Here is a 20575-nt window from a genome sequence, read left to right on the forward strand (position 1 = left end):
AATAGTCCAGTCTGGGCTTAACCTCATGCATTCTTTTTTTGATTGCCTGCATCAGCATGTTCATGGAGGATTTAGCCTTTGTGCCAGACCCTAATATATAATGAGATAGTGTATACATAGACAATGTATGCTTGTATGTATTAATGTTATTGGCAAAGTGTAGCAATAAAATCTTCAACTCCCTGTTCATCTGCTGACCATACAACATATTGAGACATTATTATTACACTGCTAATAAAGTCCTGCTGTATCATATGTTTGTGATAATGATGTGCTTGGAATAGCAATTAAACAACAAAAGTCATTTTCTTACAGCTTAACACAAATTTAGAACCGTGTTGACAGACATGACAGGTCATTGCATTAGTCAATAGGACCACCTGTTCCTGGTTTCTATAAATTAACATACAAGAACTATTTAATCACATTTAAAGGAACCTATTTACATTAAGTGCCTAGGGATATGTTAATGTGATGTTAACGATGCACAGTGAAAAATCACAAAAAGTCAAGAAGTGCAAATTCAAAGGTTCCAAGAAAAACATTAACTTGGTTTAGCCCCATGTTTTGGATGTGCTTAGTATTTGCATTTTGCAACATAGGGATTAAAAGGATAAAGTATATATTTAACCAGAAAAACAAAAGTAGAAATTCTTCCAATTGGAAAAAAGGAACACAGTAACTAACTCAGGATTTGGGCTTTAGCCCAAAACCCCATCCTGTGGTTTATCAATACATTATAAGTGTAACTCATTTTCACATTTGAGTTTCAGCTTTTGGGAAGCTGTACCTTCAAATACATATTGGATCAGTATTAAAAAAGACTTAGACTCTCTTCTCTTCCACAGCTTTTCTATTTTCCTTTATGTTTGTTTCATGTTCATTTTGTTTGCCTGTTGCTTGATATATTGTTATGAGTTAAATATGTCTGATGGTACCCTCTAATTCTAGTATCTGTAAATGTGTAATGGCCTTGGAGGGAGAGCAGTTTTACTGATCTATAACTTCTATCCATTCTGTTCTTGAGGCTTGCCTCTTTCAAGAAGCAAATATTGAGAAAATGACCAGAGGTGCCTTTTCTTTTTTCTTTAACATTGTTAAAATCGAACACAAAAACATAGAAACTTTATTTGCAAAGTTCCTACTCGGGGCATTGTTATAATCATATTTTATAAAGAAAGGTTTCCTAATGGAAATACTGACACAAGCCTGTCGCTTCCAGCACAGGCAAATTATGAACCAGCTATGTTGTTTGTTTTAGTTAGGGAGTAACAGTTCTGTTTATTATATTGTCTAAAGTGCACACTCAAAATAGTGTTTCTGTGAATTCAAGGATAAAACCATCTTACCTGTTTGGATCCCAGTTGTCATCCTACTTGTCATCTGACAAAGACTAAATGCCTGCTTCACATTTCAGTTTTTTTAAATTGTTTAGAAGGGCACTGCTGTAGTTACTATATAGCAGCTGTGACAATCAACAGAAATTATCCAGTCTGTCCAATCCTGTTCCTATAACTAGAATAAATTACTGTGATTAAAAGGAGAAGAATGGTAGTTGTCTTTTTGTGTGCTTCTCATTGTGTATTTATAGTAGTTAGGAAGGCAAGTTGTATGAAGTCTTCCAAGTTTGATTCATACTGGATTCATGAAGTTTCCTAACAGCTATCATGCTGCTATATTTATATTCATTTGGGTTCTCTTCAATGTGTGCATTCATCAACCAAAAAAATGCTAGAAGCAAAATTCAGTTCAAACCAGGCAAGTTTTGTGAAGTTCTAAGAGCCTGTGTGATTCTGCGTCTTGGTGCCACAAGCAGAGTGGATGGTAGCCACCTCAGAAAATTCTCTTTTGTAGGTTGAAGTTAGGGAATGAAAGATTGAGAGGCTTAAAAATGCTGCAAATGCAAAACTGTGTTGGAGGATATATGAAGAAGAGAAAGATGGAAAGATTCAAAGAGAGATTGGGTGTTTATATGGATAACAAGAATATACAGTTATAACAGTTAATGCAAACAAAGTTTTGGAAGGGGATAAAAAGTCTCATGCTTCAGCATTTAAGCAGGTCTCTATTATGGGTTAGGATGAGACCTTCCCAGGAGTAAATTATCCCACACATGTCTACTGTGACATTCTTGCATCTTCCTCTGAGTCATCTGTTGCTAGCCAGTTTTGAAGACAGGATGCTTGCTTAGACGGACTTCAGGTCTGATACAGTCTGGCTATCCCTATGTTCCTTTGTAGAAGGCAACTGATGTTGGTGGAACTTGAGAAGATCAAGTGCATTTATATGTATTACATCAATTTTCCTTTGATTTGACATGTCCTCCAATGTACTACGTACATGTATTGCCACAGGAAGGGGGATTTCGGCAAACGTATAGATGCTATGATTTCCACAGCAGCCACAACTTGGGCCAGAAATTCTAAGAATGCAAACACTTGGAAATGCATGGAAGCCATTCATGTGTGGTGTAGAGGTATTACTTGACTAGCTGCAGTGTGAGATGAGAACTGTCTGATTACTGTAGACAGCATGATATGGAAAGGAGGTCAAGGTATAGCGCAGGACAATGTACAAGAGAGAGGGTCATCCCTGATAAATGCTGCCATGGTGGATTGTGGGGGAGTATCCACAACACACAAAAAAGGATGTAGCTACCTGTCATCTTTACTCATCCTGGTGTTGTTACTACATGTAGAAATGGGATTTGAAAAGTAAACGTGCTCACTATATGCAACTTTTAAACAAAATTTAGAAATATTTTTAATGATACATTTTAGTTTATAGATTTCTAAGTAATTTTACTTTATTTTTTTCAGAGAGCCCTCTGGTTTAAGAACTTTATATCTGATAGTGTAGAACCTGGTTACTATGTCAATGAATTCAGAAGCATCTTATCTACTGCAATCCCTGGCTCTACTCTCTCTAATGTGTTGTTTCTTTAGACAAAATTAGTTGTTTTTTTTTTAAATTGCATAGTGTTTTGATTGAATCTTTCCTTATGTGAAAGGTCTGCTAATCCCTTGGTAATTAACACTTTCATAGGTCACTAAAGTTTAGAGGAATGTGCTTATTTTTTAAAAAAGAGGTCTTTAAGAAAAGATCCCAGAGATTTAATGAAAAAGAATTATGCACATCACATTCTACCTGTCAATGATCTTGATGGTAAAACTTGAATTTTAAATTTTCTCCCCATTGTTGGGCTTCTAAGGAATGGCAATGATTGTTAGAAATTGTTCTACAACATTTACAGAAACTCTCAACTACAGATTACAGTATTTGTGGAGCCATTTTATTTACGGTGCAAGTAGTAAGCAGCTTGTAACAGAAATAATATACAGTTCAGTACATTTTTCTCATTTTTGCTTTAACTCAAATGCACTAGTACTTTAAAATATAACTTTACAGTTGTTTTCATTTCAGTTAATCTCCTGGATACCAATTATGTGCATTTCTTGCATTATTGTTTAAATCTTTGTGTCCAGGTACAATAACTGCAGATGATAACTTGTAATGTTGCAATAGTGGTACAGAATCATGAGGCCATTAATAATCAGAGAATCAAAGGGTTAGAAGGGACTGCAAGGGTCATCTAGTCTAACTCCCTGCCAAGATTCAGTAAAGACGCTTCCACAACCTCCTGAGGCATCTGTTCCATTGTCCTACTGATCTTACAGTTAAAAAGTTTTTCCTGAGTTTTAATCTAAGTCTGCTATGCTGTAGTTTGAACCCATTGCCCCTTGTCCTGCCCTGTCTGGCAAGAGAGAACAACTTTTCTCCATCTTTTTTATGTCAGCCTTTCAAGTATCTGAAGACTGCTATCATATCCCCTCTTAATCTCCTCTTTTTGAAACTAAACATGCCCAGTTCCTTCAGCCTTTGCTCGTATGGCTTGCATTCCATCCCTTTGATCATCTTTGTCACTCACTTCTGGATCCTTTCCAGTTTCTCTACATCCTTTCTATACATTGGTGACCAAAATTGGACACAGTACTCCAGCTGAGGCCTAACAAGCACCTATGACTTACATGTTATACCTCTGTTAATGCAACCTAAAATTGCATTTGCTTTTTTTGCAACAGCCTCACATTGCTGATTCATGTTGAGGGTATGATTCACCACAACTCCCAGATCCTTCTCAGCAGTACTGTTGCCAAGCCAGTTTTCCTCTAATCTGTATTTGTGCATTTGGTTTTTCTTCCCTAAGTGTAGCACCTTAAATTTGTCTTTGTTGAATTTCATTTTGTTGTATATAGCCCTGTTCTCCAATCTATCAAGATCCCTAAATTTTAGCTCTATCCTCCAGAGTATTTGCAACCCCCACTCCCAGCTTTGTGTCATCTGAAAACTTGATCAGTCTGCTCGCTATACCTACATCCAGGTAATTAATAAAGATGTTAAACAACACCGGACCCAGAACAGATCCCTGAGGAACCCCACTTTAGACCTCCCTCCAATCCATTAATAGTTACTGTTTGTTTGTGATTGTTTAACCAGTTATGTATCCACTTAATGGTAGTTGTGTTGAGCCCACATTTCTCCAGCTTACTTAATAGAATGGTATGTGGGAATGTGTCAAAAGGCTTGCTGAAGTCCAGGTATATTATGTCCACCTCATTTCCCCTATCCACCAAATCTGTTACTCTGTCAAAAAAGGAAATCAAACTGGTTTGGCATGACTGGAACTTCTTGGTCAATCCATGTTGGCTGATAGTGATTACCCCTTCATCATCCAGGTGCTCGCAAATTGAATGTTTTATACATTGCTCTAGTAGCTTCTCAGATATTGAAGACAGGCTGACTGGTCTATAGTTCCCCAGTTCCACATTTTCCCCCTTTTTGAAGATGGGCACTACATTAGCCCTTCTCCAGTCTTACTGGATCTCTCCTGTCATCCATGAGTTTGTAAATATTATTTCCAGTAGCTAATTCCTTCAGTACCCTCGGGTGAATAGCATCTGGTCCCGCTGAGTTGAATTCATTCAAATTGGTCAGAAGATCTCTGATGTGTTCTTTACTTCTCCCGATCTGCATCCCTTCCCCTTTATTATCTGTGGTAACTTTGCTAGTCATCTGGTCACATGAGAAGACTGAAGCAAAGTAGGGATTGAATAGCTCTGCTCTCCTATCATCTTCCATTACCACCTCCATTGAGCAGCGGACTCACACCATTCTTGATCTTTCTTTTTTGTCTGACATATTTGAAGAACCCCTTCCTGTTGTCTCTATCATTTTTTGCCAGCTGTAACTCATTCTTTGCCTTGGCTTTCCTGATTTTGTTCCCTACATGCTCGTGCTATTCTAATGTATAGTTCCTTGGTGACATGCCCCTCCTTCAATTTCCTGTATGTATCCTTTTTTAGTTTTTAGATATCTAAAAAGCTCTTTGTGCAGCCACATTGGCCTCCTGCGGCTCTTCTTATCTTTACTATGCATCGCAGTAGCTTGATGTTGAGTCTCTAGTATTACATCTTTTAAGAACTTCCAGTCCCCTTCGACTCCTTTTCTTCCTAACTGGTCTTTCCATGGGACCTTGCCTACTATTTCTCTGAGTTAGTTGAAATCACATTTCTGAAGTCCAGCATCCTTGTTTTGCTGTTCTCATGTCCTCCTTTTCATAGGATCTTGAATTCAATCTGATCATGATCACTTCCTCCCAAGTTCCTGACCACCTTCACTTTTGCAACTAATTCATCCCCATTGATCAAAAACAGATCCAAAATGGATGACCTGCTGGGTGTTTCCTCAACTTTCTGAATCACAAATCTGTCCCCTATGCATGCTAAGAATTTGCAGGATGTATTACGTTTTGCTGCAATAGTGTTCTAACAGATATCAGGGAAGTTAAAATCCACTATTAATACTAGCTCATGGGTGTTAAACTAATCTTGTTACCTGCTTGTAGATAGAATGACTCATTCACTTCCTCTTCCTGATTTGGTGGTCTATAATAGACCCCCACCATAACATCGCTACTATTCTTTTCTCTTATTATCCTCATTCAGAGTCTCAGTACGTCTGTCACTCCGTTCCCGTTGGACTTCAGAGCAAGTGTATACATTCTTGATGTAAAGCACAACACCTCTGTTTTTCCCATAGCTATCCTTTCGGAACATGCGATATCCCTCAGTGCTGGTACTCCTATCATGGCAGTTGTCCCACCAAGTCGCTGTGATGCCAATGAAGTCATAATTTTCTTCATATAGCATGACTTCTAGTTCATCCTGCTTGTTCCCCATACTCCCTGAATTTGTATACAGGTGTGACGGGTTGGATCACAGAAACCCCCTTGGGAGCTGCCACCCGATGTGCAAAGATTACCCCTACTTCTGTTTTCCCTGCCAGCTCAGGACTCCAGCACCCTGTCTTGCTGAGCCAGACACTCCCGTCTGGCTCCAGACACAGACCCAGGGTCTGAATCACTTGTCCCAAAGCTGCAAGTTTACCTGAAAACAGCTCGCAGTAGCGTGCTTGTCTTTAGCACTCAGATGCCCAACTCCCAATGGGGTCTAAACCCAGATAAATCCGTTTTACCCTGCATAAACTCATAAATTGTTCGCCCTCTATAACACTGATAGAGAGATATGCACAGTTATTTGCTCCCCCAGGTATTAATACATACTCTGAGTAAATTACTAAATAAAAAGTGATTTTATTAAATACAGACAGTAGGATTTAAGTGGTTCAAAGTAGTAACAGACAGAACAAAGTAAGTCACAAGCAAAATAAAATAAAATGCGCAAATCTATGCCTAATCAAACTGAATACAGATAATCTCACCCTCAGAGATGCTTCAGTAAGTTTTTCTCAGGCTGGACACCTTCCAGGCCTGGGCACAATTCTTTCCCCTGGTGCAGCTCTTGTTGCAGCTCAGGTGATAGCTAGGGGATTCTTCATGATGGCTTCTCCACCTCTCTCTTCTCTTCCCCCCTTTATATATCTTTTGCATAAGGCGGGAACTCTTTGTCTCTCTGGGTTTCCACCCCCACTCACTGGAAAAGCACCAGGTTAAAGATGGATTCCAGTTCAGGTGACATGATCACATGTCACTGCAAGACTTCATTACTCACTTGCCAGCACACACATATACAGGAAGACTCACAGGTAAATACAGCCATCTGCAGACAATGGGAGTCATCAAGATTCCAAACCATCATTAATGGTCCACACTTTACACAATTACAATAGGCCCTCAGAGTTACATTTTATATTTCTAGTTTTAGATACAAGAGTGGTACATTTATACAAATCAGATGATCATACTCAGTAGATTATAAGCTTTGTAATGATACCTTACAAGAGACCTTTTGCATGAAGCATATCCCAGTTACGTTACATTCACTTATTACCGTATTTTCTCTAAAACCAGCTCAGTTACATTATATTGACTTATTATCAAGTTTTTATAAAACCATATAGACTGCACAACGTCACAACAGGTATTGAAGATATTTGCCAGACTGCCCTGTTGCTTTTTTTCTTTTTAATGCAGTTGCGATTTCTAGACCCTTCTCCAGAAATTAGCCCCGTTCCCAATCATTACCTACATTAGGAGTAAAGTGAATATATATTTTTTTCATTTTTTTTGCAGATGTCATTCATACTGTGGGACCAATAGCAAGAGGCCATATCAGTGATACTCATAAAGAAGACCTGGCAAGTTGTTATAAATCATCCCTGAAACTGGCAAAAGAAAACAATATCAGATCAATTGTAAGTACTTCATAAAGATGTATTATTTCTTTATGTGGGGTATTTTTCCTCAGGTTTTAGCAGCATTCTAGGAATAATAAAAATCTTTAAGATCATGCATGTCATATGTGGTATTCAAGAACAAGAAATTGAGAGTTGTTAATGCAGCACGACTGGAAGAGAAAGGAATAAGGATAGCCTGGGGGTGGCACAAAAGCTGGGCTGGTAAAGCAGTTGTATCTAACACACTACTGTTCCACTAAGAACTGACAGGAAGAGAACGGCTCCAATGGTTAATTTTACATGTTATGATCCTCCTAAAAAACTTAGCAGGAGGCAGTTGGTCAAATAGTTGACTCTGCAGAATATAACCTCAGTAATTACTGAGGGGGAGATGATTGTGGTCTAGTGACTTATTCTGTAAATTAATTTTTTTCTTAAAAATAGAGATGAAAAGAGATGGTCAAATAACATAATTTATAACATCACCCCACCAGAATCCATCACCATAAATGTATAATTTATGATCTGTAAAAGAATTGTTTTATTATGTTTCATTTAATAAGCATGGTTCCTTGATCTTATGAAATACATCTCATGCTTTGTATTTCAAAGGGCCAGATTTTCAAAGTTAGAAGGGTGCATTTATATGCATATGTTTGGATGTGCCTATCATATTTGCATATATTTGATGAGTTTGCATACTCAAGCATTTGTATGCGCTAGTTACAGTCTTCAATAGCTAAGAGCACATCTTCACTACCTGCCGGATCGGCGGGAAACGATCGATCTATTGGGGATCGATTCATCGCGTCTAGTGAAGACGTGATAAAATCGATCCCCGATGGCTCTGCTGTTGACTCAGGAAATCCACCGCGGCAAGACGCGGAAGCGGAGTTGACGGCGGCGCGGCAGCGGTCGACTCACCACCATCCTCACAGCCAGGTAATTCGACCTAAAATACGCAACTTCAGCTACGCTATTCACGTAGCTGAAGTTGCGTATCTTAGGTTGACCCCCCTCCCCCGTAGTGTAGACCTAGCTTTAGTGTGCATAGACTACATTTATGTGCATACATCAGGTATGCACATGCGTAAGTGAGACGTGCAAATGTATATGCACAACTGTGCAAGCTTTACTTGGAATATGTACCCACCAATTATATCGGTTAGGTAAATCTGTCTAAATGGAGGTTAGTATTTCTAATGCGTGAACTTAGGAAATTCTCAGTCGTATATTGGCCAGATTCTCAGCTGATGGAAATCATAACTCTACTGAAGTCATTAGCTGTGACTGGCCTTTATCTGTCTTTATTTTTATTCCTGCTCAAGTTGCTGAAGCTCATTTTACATCTTAACTAAATGATTTAGTACTTGAATGGAGGCTCTAAAAATACATTTCTGATTGAATAAACAACAAGAAAGTGAGATTATTAAAACAGGAGTTGGGGAGACAAGGGGTAGATATCATAGTCTGGAGAAAGTCAGATCGAAGTTAATCAAAATGATGTAAAGAAGGAAGAAAATATTGTTCCATTAACTGTTTCAGATAAAACAGTATATTGACTTTGTAAAACTATTTGTAACAAGTAAGCAGCTGAAATCTAGTCTGGTTTGAAAATATCCTTGGTGATCAATGCCAGCTGTTCCTAAATTTCTGTTAATGACTTCTGATTTTAAAATAAAACCAACATTTATTTAAGAAATTTTGATGAGGACTGTTCCTCATGGGGTAGAATTTTAGAAAGATTTAAAAATATTCTCATTCATTTTTGAATTGTAAGTGTAGTATTCAGTTTCTTTTTGCAATGATCAAATTTCATCCAAAAAGGGAAGTGGATTGACACAATGTTTAGTGTGACATGGGCAATGTGGCTGTAATAATTGCATGGCAACATCCCGGCATTGTGCTGTTTATATCCCGTTAAACAAACATACTTTATAGCCCAGTCTACTTGGGCAAAGAAGGTGTTTTTCAATCAAGTTAGATCAATTAAATTAGCTCAGTTCAGTTGAACCTTCAAGCCTGCATAAAACCTGTGTAGACATAGTATGACATCTTTAGATAGTTTGAGCTGATTATGTTGTAGCCTAGGCTTCAAATTAAGATACACCAACTCAATCTAAAATATGTGAATCTGTGTTTAGACAAGTGTCCATGAGGTAGATGGGGGTTAAGGTGAATTAAGCTAATACAATTGAGTTAACTCAGTTGGCAAATGTACCTTTTTGCCCAGGTAGTCATACTCTCTGGAGCTGCAGCAGGCAAAATACTACCCACTGATTCTTTTCTGGATACAGAGCTATGCTGCTGTGCATGTTGGCTTGTTTTAATTCCTAATGGAGTCCTTTTCATACGTTACAATATTCAATCAGATGAATCCAACTTTGGCTTTATATAGCCAGTCACTAAAGAGATAAATGACAACCAGTTAGGTTGGGTTCCTTTATTTAAACTTCGTGTTTGTTCAGTTTGGAAAGGAGAAGACTGAGAGGGGACATGATAGCAGTTTTCAGGTATCCAAAAGGGTGTCATAAGGAGGAGGGAGAAAACTTGTTCACCGTAGCCTCTAAGATTAGAACAAGAAGCAATGGGCTTAAACTGCAGCAAGGGAGGTTTAGGTTGGACATTAGGAAAAAGTTCCTAACTGTCAGGGTGGTTATACACTGGAATAAATTGCCTAGGGAGGTTGTGGAATCTCCATCTCTGGAGATATTTAAGAGTAGGTTAGATAAATGTCTATTAGGGATGGTCTAGACAGTACTTGGTCCTGCCATGAGGGCAGGGGACTGGACTAGATGACCTCTCGAGGTCCCTTCCAGTCCTAGAATCTATGAATCTATATACAATAGAATTGAAAATATTCTCTCTCTAGTCATTTTTGCTCTTTCTATTTATTTTAAAAATCCATGAGAATGAATATTCAAAGAAAACATCCCCTTTGTTCCTTCTGTGAGGCTGGCAGTGAGATCTTCTTTTTGCTGCAGTGGCAATGTTCCTCCTGGCTCCAGCCCCTTATTCTAGTACAGTCAGACCAGTGAGAACAGGCTTGAGAATCAGATGAAACTAGTGAGATACTTTGGGTAAGAAAGGACAAAATGAAAATAGCAAAGGAGGAACTGCACCAGCAGTAAGCCCCCAAGCCACGGCCAGTGTGAAAATGACTCTTTGAGTAGCTGTTGGGGGAATTGCATAAAAATTCTTGACTCTAGATGTTAATTAGGTCCTAAACATAGAATAAATGATACTATTGAGTTATACACAGGATAGCCTTGTGTTTAGAAAGTAAAGAATATGACTGAAGGAGAAGCTATCCTGGATTTACATCTTATCACAAGGAACTGATTGTGCATGTGGGCACAATAAGGAAGTGCAATGCTATTAACTAGTGTAACCCACACCTCCTGGGTGTAGTGTTCTGTCCCATCTAGTGGCACCGAGACCACTTAGAGAGAGTTAAATGAGTCTGCTTTACAGCCTTAGCTAAGAGCCATGTGGCTTTTAGCTCATGCAATAGAGGCTCATACACTAAGTTCCAGAGGTTCCAGGTTTGATCCCGCCTGCGGACGGCTGGGGTTTGTCGGTACTAGGGTGACCAGATGTCTCGATTTTATAGGGACAGTCCCGATTTTGGGGTCTTTTTCTTAAATAGGGTCCTCTTACCCCCCCCCCCGTCCTTATTTTTCACACTTGCTGTCTGGTCACCCTAGTCGGTACACTAGCACTGGATGAATTGTAAATATTTCTGTTGTCTGGCAATTTCCAAAAATTCTTTTCAGGTTGATCTAACACCACATTTTTCAACGTTTTCTGCTAATTGAAAAGTTGGAAAAAATTTCCAGTTGGATCAACACAAAATGAAATTCTCTCTTTTTGTGGCCGCAATGACTATTCCACAGTTTTTCCCTGTTCTAGTAATAATTATAAACTACTTGAGTTAAATGGACTAAATACCGGGCTCCCAGAACACAGCAGTGCAAATGGATGTGGGGACATCTGAGATGCCCATCATGCTTACAGGCATTAGGAAGCTTAGTAAGTATGGTAGAAGTTTTAAAATCCATGGGGAAGATCCTGAGCCAATGTAAAGGGTCACAGGTCCATTGACTTCAGGAAACCTATGACAGTTACATCAACTGAATGGAAGAAGTCTGGAGCAACCAAATATATAATTCAGTAATTAAATAGCAGCAGACCACAGCTTTTTTGAAGAGAAAAATAGAAGGAGTAAGAAATAGCCAAAGGGACTTCACAAGACACAGCTTGGAAATCTGAAGGAAAAAACACTCAAATAGATGTAGAGGAAAGGGAGGGAAGCAAACAAAAAGAATTTCAGCCAGTTAAAGCTTGCAGCTGAAAAAGTAAGGGCAACAGTAGTACACAATATGAACAGAATGCTAATGGTCATTAAAGGGATGAGGGGAATCCGGACTGTCACCGATATATGTGGAGTTGGGAGAAGAGAAAGGAGAAAAAAAGGTGCTGCATTCACAAATGAGGAAGAAGAGGAAATCAGCTTGTTTGAAATGACTGAGTTGCTTTGTAAAATTGTTCTTTAATAAAAATGATAAAGGCAATTGGGAAGTAACAAAAATGTTCAGTCGGCTGCGGATTAAAAGCCAATAAAGGAATACTTGGAAATATGGTTACATTCAAATAAGCAGTCTAAACGATAGGGAGTCAGGCATATTAAAGGGCTTAGCTAATGAATACATTGAACCACCAGTAATTAGTTTTGAAACGTCAAAGAGAAGCCAGAAGGCACCAGAAGATAGATCAGGGCCTCATTGTGCCTAGTCACTGTGCAAACACCTGACAAAGAATTGAAATTTATCTCAAAGATCTTACAATCTAAGACGGGAAAATAAAATGAATGTATTACTTAACATTTAAAAGGAAAAGCTGGCAATCCTAGAAATTAGCTCTGAAAATCTTACTTGAATAAATATTGCTATTGGTGGTGTGGTTGTGAACAGTGTCATATGGGCTTGAAATTGGCTGAAGCACCATCAACGAAGAATAATGATACATGGCAATTTATCAAGTGGGAGGGAGAAATGCATTGAGGTGACTCAGGGTGCAGTAGTAAGCACAATTTAATTTAACATCTTTATTAATGATTTTTGAAGAATGGGTAAACAACTCAATTAAATTTTCTGATGATAATAAATTAGATGGTGTTGGAAACATTAGTCAGGGACAGAGATATAATGCAAATAGATCTAGAGAAGCTACAGGGTAATGCCTGATCCAACTCCCACGTGGTCACTGGCTGTTTTAGCTTTGGCTTTAATGGAAGACGGATTAGAACCATAGCCTGGAACTAAAATGTCATTGAACATAGAAAAAGTCCAGGCTATCACATCTGGAGAAAATAATCCAGTTCACAGATACTTAGTCAAACAGAGAGGTAATAGCAAAAAGGACTTAGATAATGACCCTCAAATTGGAGATGGACTTTCATTAACATATAATACCTTCCTCCCGCGCTGCATAAAAAAGCCAATTAATTGTTATGCTGCTGATAGAGAGGCATCACATAACAGAGTGGTGATAGGCTCTGTTTATAAGTAGGCTTGGCACAATTCAATTTTTATTTTTAGAATATTGATGGAAAATATCAATGTTTATTTTAAGCATATTTTTCAATTTTTATCAACTGACATTTTCTGAGTTGTGGGAAATTATGGGAGGGCAGACACTTTTTTAATGGCGGATGTTAACATTCAAAAAGTTACAGCTTTATAACTGTTAAAACACAATCTGTCCACATCACAAGTCAAAATATACAAAGTAAATGTCCTTAAATCAAACTCTATGTTCTCAAGTAGCATTTTTCTTACTTTGCCTGTCTGTAAATTTCTATTGTTACCAAAGGCAATATTTCTGAGTGTATGATGAAATTGACATCTACAAACAAAAATCTAAACCCTCCAAGTCTATTTATAATGCAGTGATGAGAATGATGCATAGATTCTGGACAGCTCAGTATAAAAAAAAACAGCCTGCAGAAAAGCAACAGGCAGTGGTTAAGAATTTGGAGATATAGATTTATGAGAAAAGATTAAAAATCCCAATGTGAATATGGTAAAATGACAGTTTGGTGGTGGTGGTATTTATTTGTATTGCGCTAGTGCCTAAGGCTTCAGTTATAGATCAGGGCCCCATTGTGCCTAGTCACTGTGCAAACACCTGACAAAGAATTGAAATTTATCTCAAAGATCTTACAATCTAAGACGTGATACAACAAATGGATGCAAAAAACTCGCCAAGAGGAGCACAAGGAAACAATGAGATGGCGCTGATTAACACAATAAGCAATAGTCACCACGCACCAGCTGCCTAACCAACGTCAAGAATTTTGTAGGCATTATGGTAGAAGAGAGTTATAAGAAGGATTTGTTAACTATCAATAAGTAAACAGGTGGAAGAGGAGTTATTTAGGGTGGAAGAGGAGTTATTTAGGGTGATCCAAAGAGTTTTTTTTTTTTTTAAGAGTAAATATATAAAAGTGAGCAAAGACAGTTTGTTAAACGTAAAAAACAAATTCTGAATGATGTTATAAATTATCCTATGAAATCAATCTCCTAAATATTGTAATCCCAATTACTGAGTCAACTGAAACTAAGCTTGACTAAGCACTGCAGAATAGACAATAGGTAACAATTCTGCATTAAAATGGGAAATGGACAAAATATCCTAATTAGGTCTCTTCCATTTCAAATATCTATATTTTCCTAATAGACAGCATTATAGGCCAAATTAATTGCTGGCATATTAGGCAAATTAGTGGGAGTTGCAGCTGCTTACTCTAGGGATTAATTTGGTCCATTGCGTTTAACATACTTTTGAAATTATTTAATAGAAGTGTATTAACATTGCCAGAGGGCACTAGTTCTGTTTTAATTTAAGAATGGGTGGAGGGTGTTTTGAAACCATGTTGACAGACTGAAACTTCTTAGTCCATCAAGGATTTCCTCACCATATACTTCACTCAGCCCTACTTGTGGTTGACATGCTCTTAAACTTAAGTGTCAGTTAAAGCCTGAGAGGTAGTTAAACAGACGCTTTCAAAACTTCACAGAAAATAAAAAAGGGCTGCTGAATTAGTGTGGCTTGGAAATGAAACAAAGGGATTATCTTAAATTCACAATGAAAACAAAAAGTAAAGTTGTTATTGATTTTTTCAACTGCAAGGCGGAGGCCTCTTCCATGACTGTTATGAAAATGAAAAAGTTGTATGCAGGAAAATAACTCAGCTCAAACAAACAACCATTTCTCAGGTTTTTATTCAGCAATGAAATTCTCAGCATGGCATCTTAAAGACAGAGGTAACTCGTAAAGCAACAGCAAAGAAGATTCCTTGAGACCACACACTCTGATCTCTAACTCAAGAGAGAATTACAGCCGGTGTGTGGGATTTAAAGGGAATCAACAAAGAATGTGGTTTTGAGAGATACCTAAATGGCTGTCTCTACAGCCACCAAAAACTGCAGTAAAAGAAATCAAAGGATATGGTTTAAATCACAAAATCTGCAACTAAAAATCAAATCTCTGGGCAGCTTGGGGAAGTGTTTGTGTTGGTTCCTGAACATGAACAGACTGGATTTCTTTTCTGTATTGATTATAAGAGTTATTGTCCTTTTGGTGTATTTAGTTCTAGTCAATTTCCCTCATATTGAGGAACTAAAGCAGAGTTTCCAAAGAAAAAAGCAAAATAGCATATATTCAAACGTTCTAACTATATACAGAGGAGATGTTAACTAAGCACATTGTTTATTATGTACACAGTTCATATTGCTAGTTTATGTACACATGGTTTATTTTTTTAAATAAAACATTACTTTATATTTAATTACTTAAATGTTCTTTACCCCTAAGTACCCAAATCAACTGATCTAAAGGGACTAGCTGCCCACGTCATTTTGTAAATGTTTGTCATTGATAAATTTGATTTGTATGTATTCTATTCATGATCATCTAACCTGATTTCTAATTAAACATAATCTGATACTGGTTCTGAACAGCAAAAAAAAAGTCTTAAGAAATGTATACAATACTTTGTAGTATCTTATAACTCAGAAATGTGCATGTGCCACCCCCGGTCATCTGTTGCCTGGTTTTATAAGTAAAGTTAGAAAATATCCTTTGTTTATGTGCTTACCCTGTGTATATGTTTGCATACCTTGAAGCGTGTGTTCTGTAACCACGATACCTGACAGAGTGTAGTGTGAATGAGTGAGGTAGTTAGGCTCAATTCTTTGCTTGAGCGGAGAGAGATGATGAGCTGCTCCTGTGACTGAATCTTCCTTTGCAGTGCTAGGCTGAAACTTTTAATATCAATTCTGACTCCACAGTAATCTCACGTCCCCCTCTTCTTAATTATAAACCACATGAAAACTGGGCTTTTAATGGAAACGTTGACAGGTCCTTAAAATAGTGGCATCACCAGGAATTGCTGTAGCAAATGATTTTGCAATATTACATTTAACTATCTTGTTTCTTCCTGGTGTAGATTTACATTTTAAGGAATAGTCAAGTGAATCTTATTTTCTTACACATATTTCACACGAGCGTTGCCATAGCAATGAGCCACAAGTCTTCAGAGTCCTAAAGGCTGGCTTTATTCTACGTCCTGGCGTTTGGACACAAGTTCACGTCAATCAATCATACAACTTGTTTGAAAGAAACTTTCTAAGGAGCATAGCCTCCAACTCCTTAATTTGTTTCTCCAAGTCATTTATCTAACATGTGACAGATATTCTGACTGATCTTACATTGCCAGGCTTTTGCCATTCTGCAGATGTGTAGGGCTTTTTATAACCTCAGGAACATTTTTCCTCCTCTCAAATATTATCCAGGTTTGAGCTTGAATCCGGGTTAGGCTTGAGCCTGAATTGGAACCCGCAGCTTATACTGCAGTGTAGACATACCTTTGGAGACTGAAGATGGCTCATTTATTAAGTGAAGTATCTCATTGTGAGCGCATGAAACCAGTGCTCTGGGATCTGCATTGGCTGGCTACGTGTTGGTCTCCCAGTGGAGTTTAAGGTATAGGTTATGACCTGTAAGGCCCTAAATGGCCTGGGACTGACCTGTGTGAGAGATCACCCCGTCTCTGTGCCCTACTGCCACAGCTACAGTCTGCAGGGCACTTGAACTGGATCTCCCTCATTATATATAAGAGAGGGCGGCTGGCCAGGCATCCTCTGTGAGAGCTCTGTGTCTCTGGAACTTGTTCTTCCACTTGTTCCAAAATAGCCCCTAATTGGTAACTATCCAGGCAAGCTGTAAGAGTCATCTGTTTGATAAGGCTAAGGGTATGTTTCTGTAACCCAGCGCCCAGGAGTGGGGCCTGACTAGCAGGGCCTGAATCTGGGACCTTGGGCTCATAAAGCATGAGCTTCTACTGCTTGAGCTAAAGACAGAGGTGTGTTGTAGCAGACCCCTGAACCTCTGTATGTAGCCCCACTGAGTTAAAGGTTACACTTGCCACAATGGTGAAGGGGTGGAAAGGTGCAGAACTGGGAAGACTTGTTAAAGAACAAATTCTGCTATTATGTGTATGTGATGGGTTCAAACTGTGATGATCGCACTGTCAGCCTGTGAGAACCCTCTGCTTGAAAGGTTGGAACAGATTCTACTGCCTTGATAATTGGGGAACTGTCTTGTTAAGAAAGACAAAGCAATAATTAATCAATTAGTGAACCAAGCAGCTATTTATACATGACAGCTCATAAAGAGTAGGTGAAGTGGAAAGCGAAGAAAGTTTACAAGCTAGGGTGTAGAGTATAATGATATTTGGGTATGGTTGGAAATTGATTGTAGAGTCTGTATTTTCTTTGATGTAATCTTGTTTGTTTGCAAGGATTGTACAGGGTCCTGCTTCTCTGAATATAGGAGGAACTGGAAACAAAAGAATCGTTTCTTGGCTTACAGCCCCAAGCCTCTTTAGGCAACACCTGCCCCAGAAAATTCTCTTCCGAGCTTTCTCCAGGGTCATATATTGTGCTCACAGGCTCCTTCTTTTGCCTCTGTGTCCCTGTTCCTGTTCTCTGTTCTTCCTTCCTTCCCACACACTTTACCCAAAACAATACTCATCAAAAGCTGCTCTGCCAACCAAGTCCAAAACTCCTGGGTGGATCACATACCCCTTTTGTCTGACGTGAGAGGGTTTGTGATGAACCTATCCTGATAGTAATTGCTTTCACATCCATCAACTTCCCTGACAATTTTTAACTCAACCCATAACAAGGTTTCACTGTGTTCGTAGCAGAATAAATTAAAATATCCATGAAAATGTTTTGTAAACAGAGATCAATCCAATTCCTATTTGCATACCAATAACAACTGCCCAGACAGGCCGAAAAACAGCAGACTGCAAAATAAAATAAAATGGAAAATTTCCATTGGAGGCTTCACCATTCCCACATTGCATATTCCCCTCTTCAAACCCCTCATGTTGTCTGGTGGCTATGTACGTCTGAAGCACTGCCTGCCCTCTGTTGCACTATGTTGCCCACCCAAGAAGAGAATAAGAAAAGGCTTTCTTGGGAAACTCACTCTCATCTTTGCTTCCTGCGGTATCACAGGTGGCCAGCATATCTATATAGGAGCTGCTGTACTACATTTCCCACTTGAGCAATGACCCTATTGTCTCCAGTGTCGTCTTGAGAAATACAGTAAATCTCTTCTAAGGAGACATCCTGGGTGGATGAGATATCAAATTTGTGGAAGGTGCTACTCTTTTCTAACATCAAGTCCCTACCACAGATGGGTTTTTTTTTTTTAATTGGACTTCACTGTCCAGCCAATCCTGGCTTTTATCATCTCCTTTCTTATTGTACTGAGAAGCTGTGATCACACTTCTTCCCTTCATGTTTACCCACTCTCACTGTATCTTTCTTCCACTCTCATCTCTGGGGCATCTGCTATGCAGCTCCTTATGCTCTGAACTCCCTACACCTCCTGGAATGAGAGGCATCAGCCCTCTTCAGGACATGCATCTTCTATGAAAGCCAATGGAATTAGCTCGCCAATGCAATAAGCACGCTTGTTATTTGTTTCGAAAAAAAAGTGCAAACTGCTGCATATTATGCAGTCACAGTTCTCAGAACTCTTGAAACTTTTGGGAGACTTGGCCAGCACATGAAGCTGATGTCTCACACAATGAAATGTGTTTATTAGTTCACAGTTGTAAGATGCGTCATAGTCCACTGCTTTTTTTTTAAATGTCTGATTTTGTCACTTATACATCAGATTCTATCCAAGCTAGAGTATTCTGGGCCATGTTCTGTCTTGTTCTTCAAAGAAAATAGAATCAAATATAAACAACCCCCAAAGGCTCAATGATTTCATGTATATTAAAATGTGAATTTCCAGACTGTACTGAACTAGAAGACATTGTTTTGAAATCCATCAATCTTTTGAAATATTTCTCTCCTTCATTTTACTCCTTAGCATACAAAATTCTACCTTGTAATTCATTAAAAGCAAGTCATTTCTATTCAAAGAATTCCAAAACAACTATAATATTAAAGATAAGAACATTTAACTACAGCTTTGTATTGTCTTAGCATATGACTGGAGCCACCAGGAAACTTGAAACCAGACAGGATTTATTGTGATTATTACAGAAGCTGGGAATCTCAGCCTGAGCAATGCAATAATGGAATATCCTTTATGGGGATTTTTAAGGTCAAAATTCCCCTGAATGTCAGGAGAAAACACAGCCCCACACAAGAAAATGTACTTTGATGCACTTGGAGAAATTTATGGCAGACAGCATGTTTATGTAGGGCTCAGTTTTTAAAAGTAAAGGGTTTTTGCTGCTGAAATTATGGTCATTATTATTATTCTCTTGTAAATCCATAAACTATTCAGCATTTTCCTTTTTAAAAACATCTATTTACTTTAGGTACTTTTATGTCTGATATTATGTAAAGATCACAAAAGTACTCAGATATTACTGTATTTAGCCTCACAACAACTCTGTGAGGTAGGGAATAGCTGTTGCTCCCATTTTGCAGGTGAGGAAGAGACTGGTGAGGTGACCTGCCTAAGGTCTCACAGTAAGTCTGTGGCAGAGCAGGGACTTGAACCTAGCTCTCCAAAGTGCTAAGCTAATGCTATAACCATTGGACCATCCTTCCTCTCTGAGGTAATATAGATGAATACATATGGTGAAAACTAAAAGCAAATACATCACCAATATGACTGGGTAAAAGTTTGCCCCTATATGAAAATCATCACAAAACAAATAAGAAGAGTAAACTGATGATAAAAGCAAAGTAAAAAAGAAAGCAGGATATATTAATAATCAGTATACGCTTGTGGCTATGCTAAACTAACATTATCAGCGTCCACGTCGCACTCCCTGTCAGTACCCAGTCCGTTCCGGGAAAGCTAATGATCCAAGCAACGGACCAAATTCGGTGATGAATCCTGGTCACGTGCCACTTAGCACTTCTTGCACATATGCGAAGAAGATGACTAACATTCATAGACCCTGGTAATGGATCAGCTTTGGAGAAGAGCAGGGAAAAAAAGCCAACATTAAATAACATCCTCTGACCTACAAGTAAATAGTCTTATGTATTCTCTCATGCTTTCCTATTAATCATCTAACTTTAAAATGATTTAAAGTTTCTGCAGAAAGAATGTCAATTCTAGAGAATGGGGATTTAATCAATGAGATTTTCTCCAGAGTCTCTGGGCTGTTCAGCCAAATAAGAGTCTCAAAGAAGATAAACTGTTTGGCTTGATTGTTTTATAGTTGAAGAATTTGTGCATTTAATTTGATCAAACATGTGCTAGATGTTTTTATACGTTGTAAATGTTGCTCATTTACAAGTGCCATTTCCTCCTGTTACTGAAAAACAAG

General features: G+C 38.4%; 1 protein-coding gene across 3 annotated transcripts in view; it reads left to right on the forward strand.

Moving 5' to 3' along the window:
- MACROD2 (mono-ADP ribosylhydrolase 2) overlaps positions 1–20575 on the forward strand; it is a 1284297-nt gene that overhangs the window by 777127 nt on the left and 486595 nt on the right. For all 3 annotated transcript variants that reach the window (XM_054021788.1, XM_054021790.1, XM_054021789.1), the window contains exon 6: positions 7592–7713. In XM_054021788.1, the coding sequence (XP_053877763.1) occupies positions 7592–7713 (122 nt within the window). The remainder of the gene's footprint in view (positions 1–7591; positions 7714–20575) is intronic.

This window comes from Malaclemys terrapin, chromosome 3, assembly GCF_027887155.1.
Source record: "Malaclemys terrapin pileata isolate rMalTer1 chromosome 3, rMalTer1.hap1, whole genome shotgun sequence".
NCBI lineage: Eukaryota > Metazoa > Chordata > Testudines > Emydidae > Malaclemys > Malaclemys terrapin.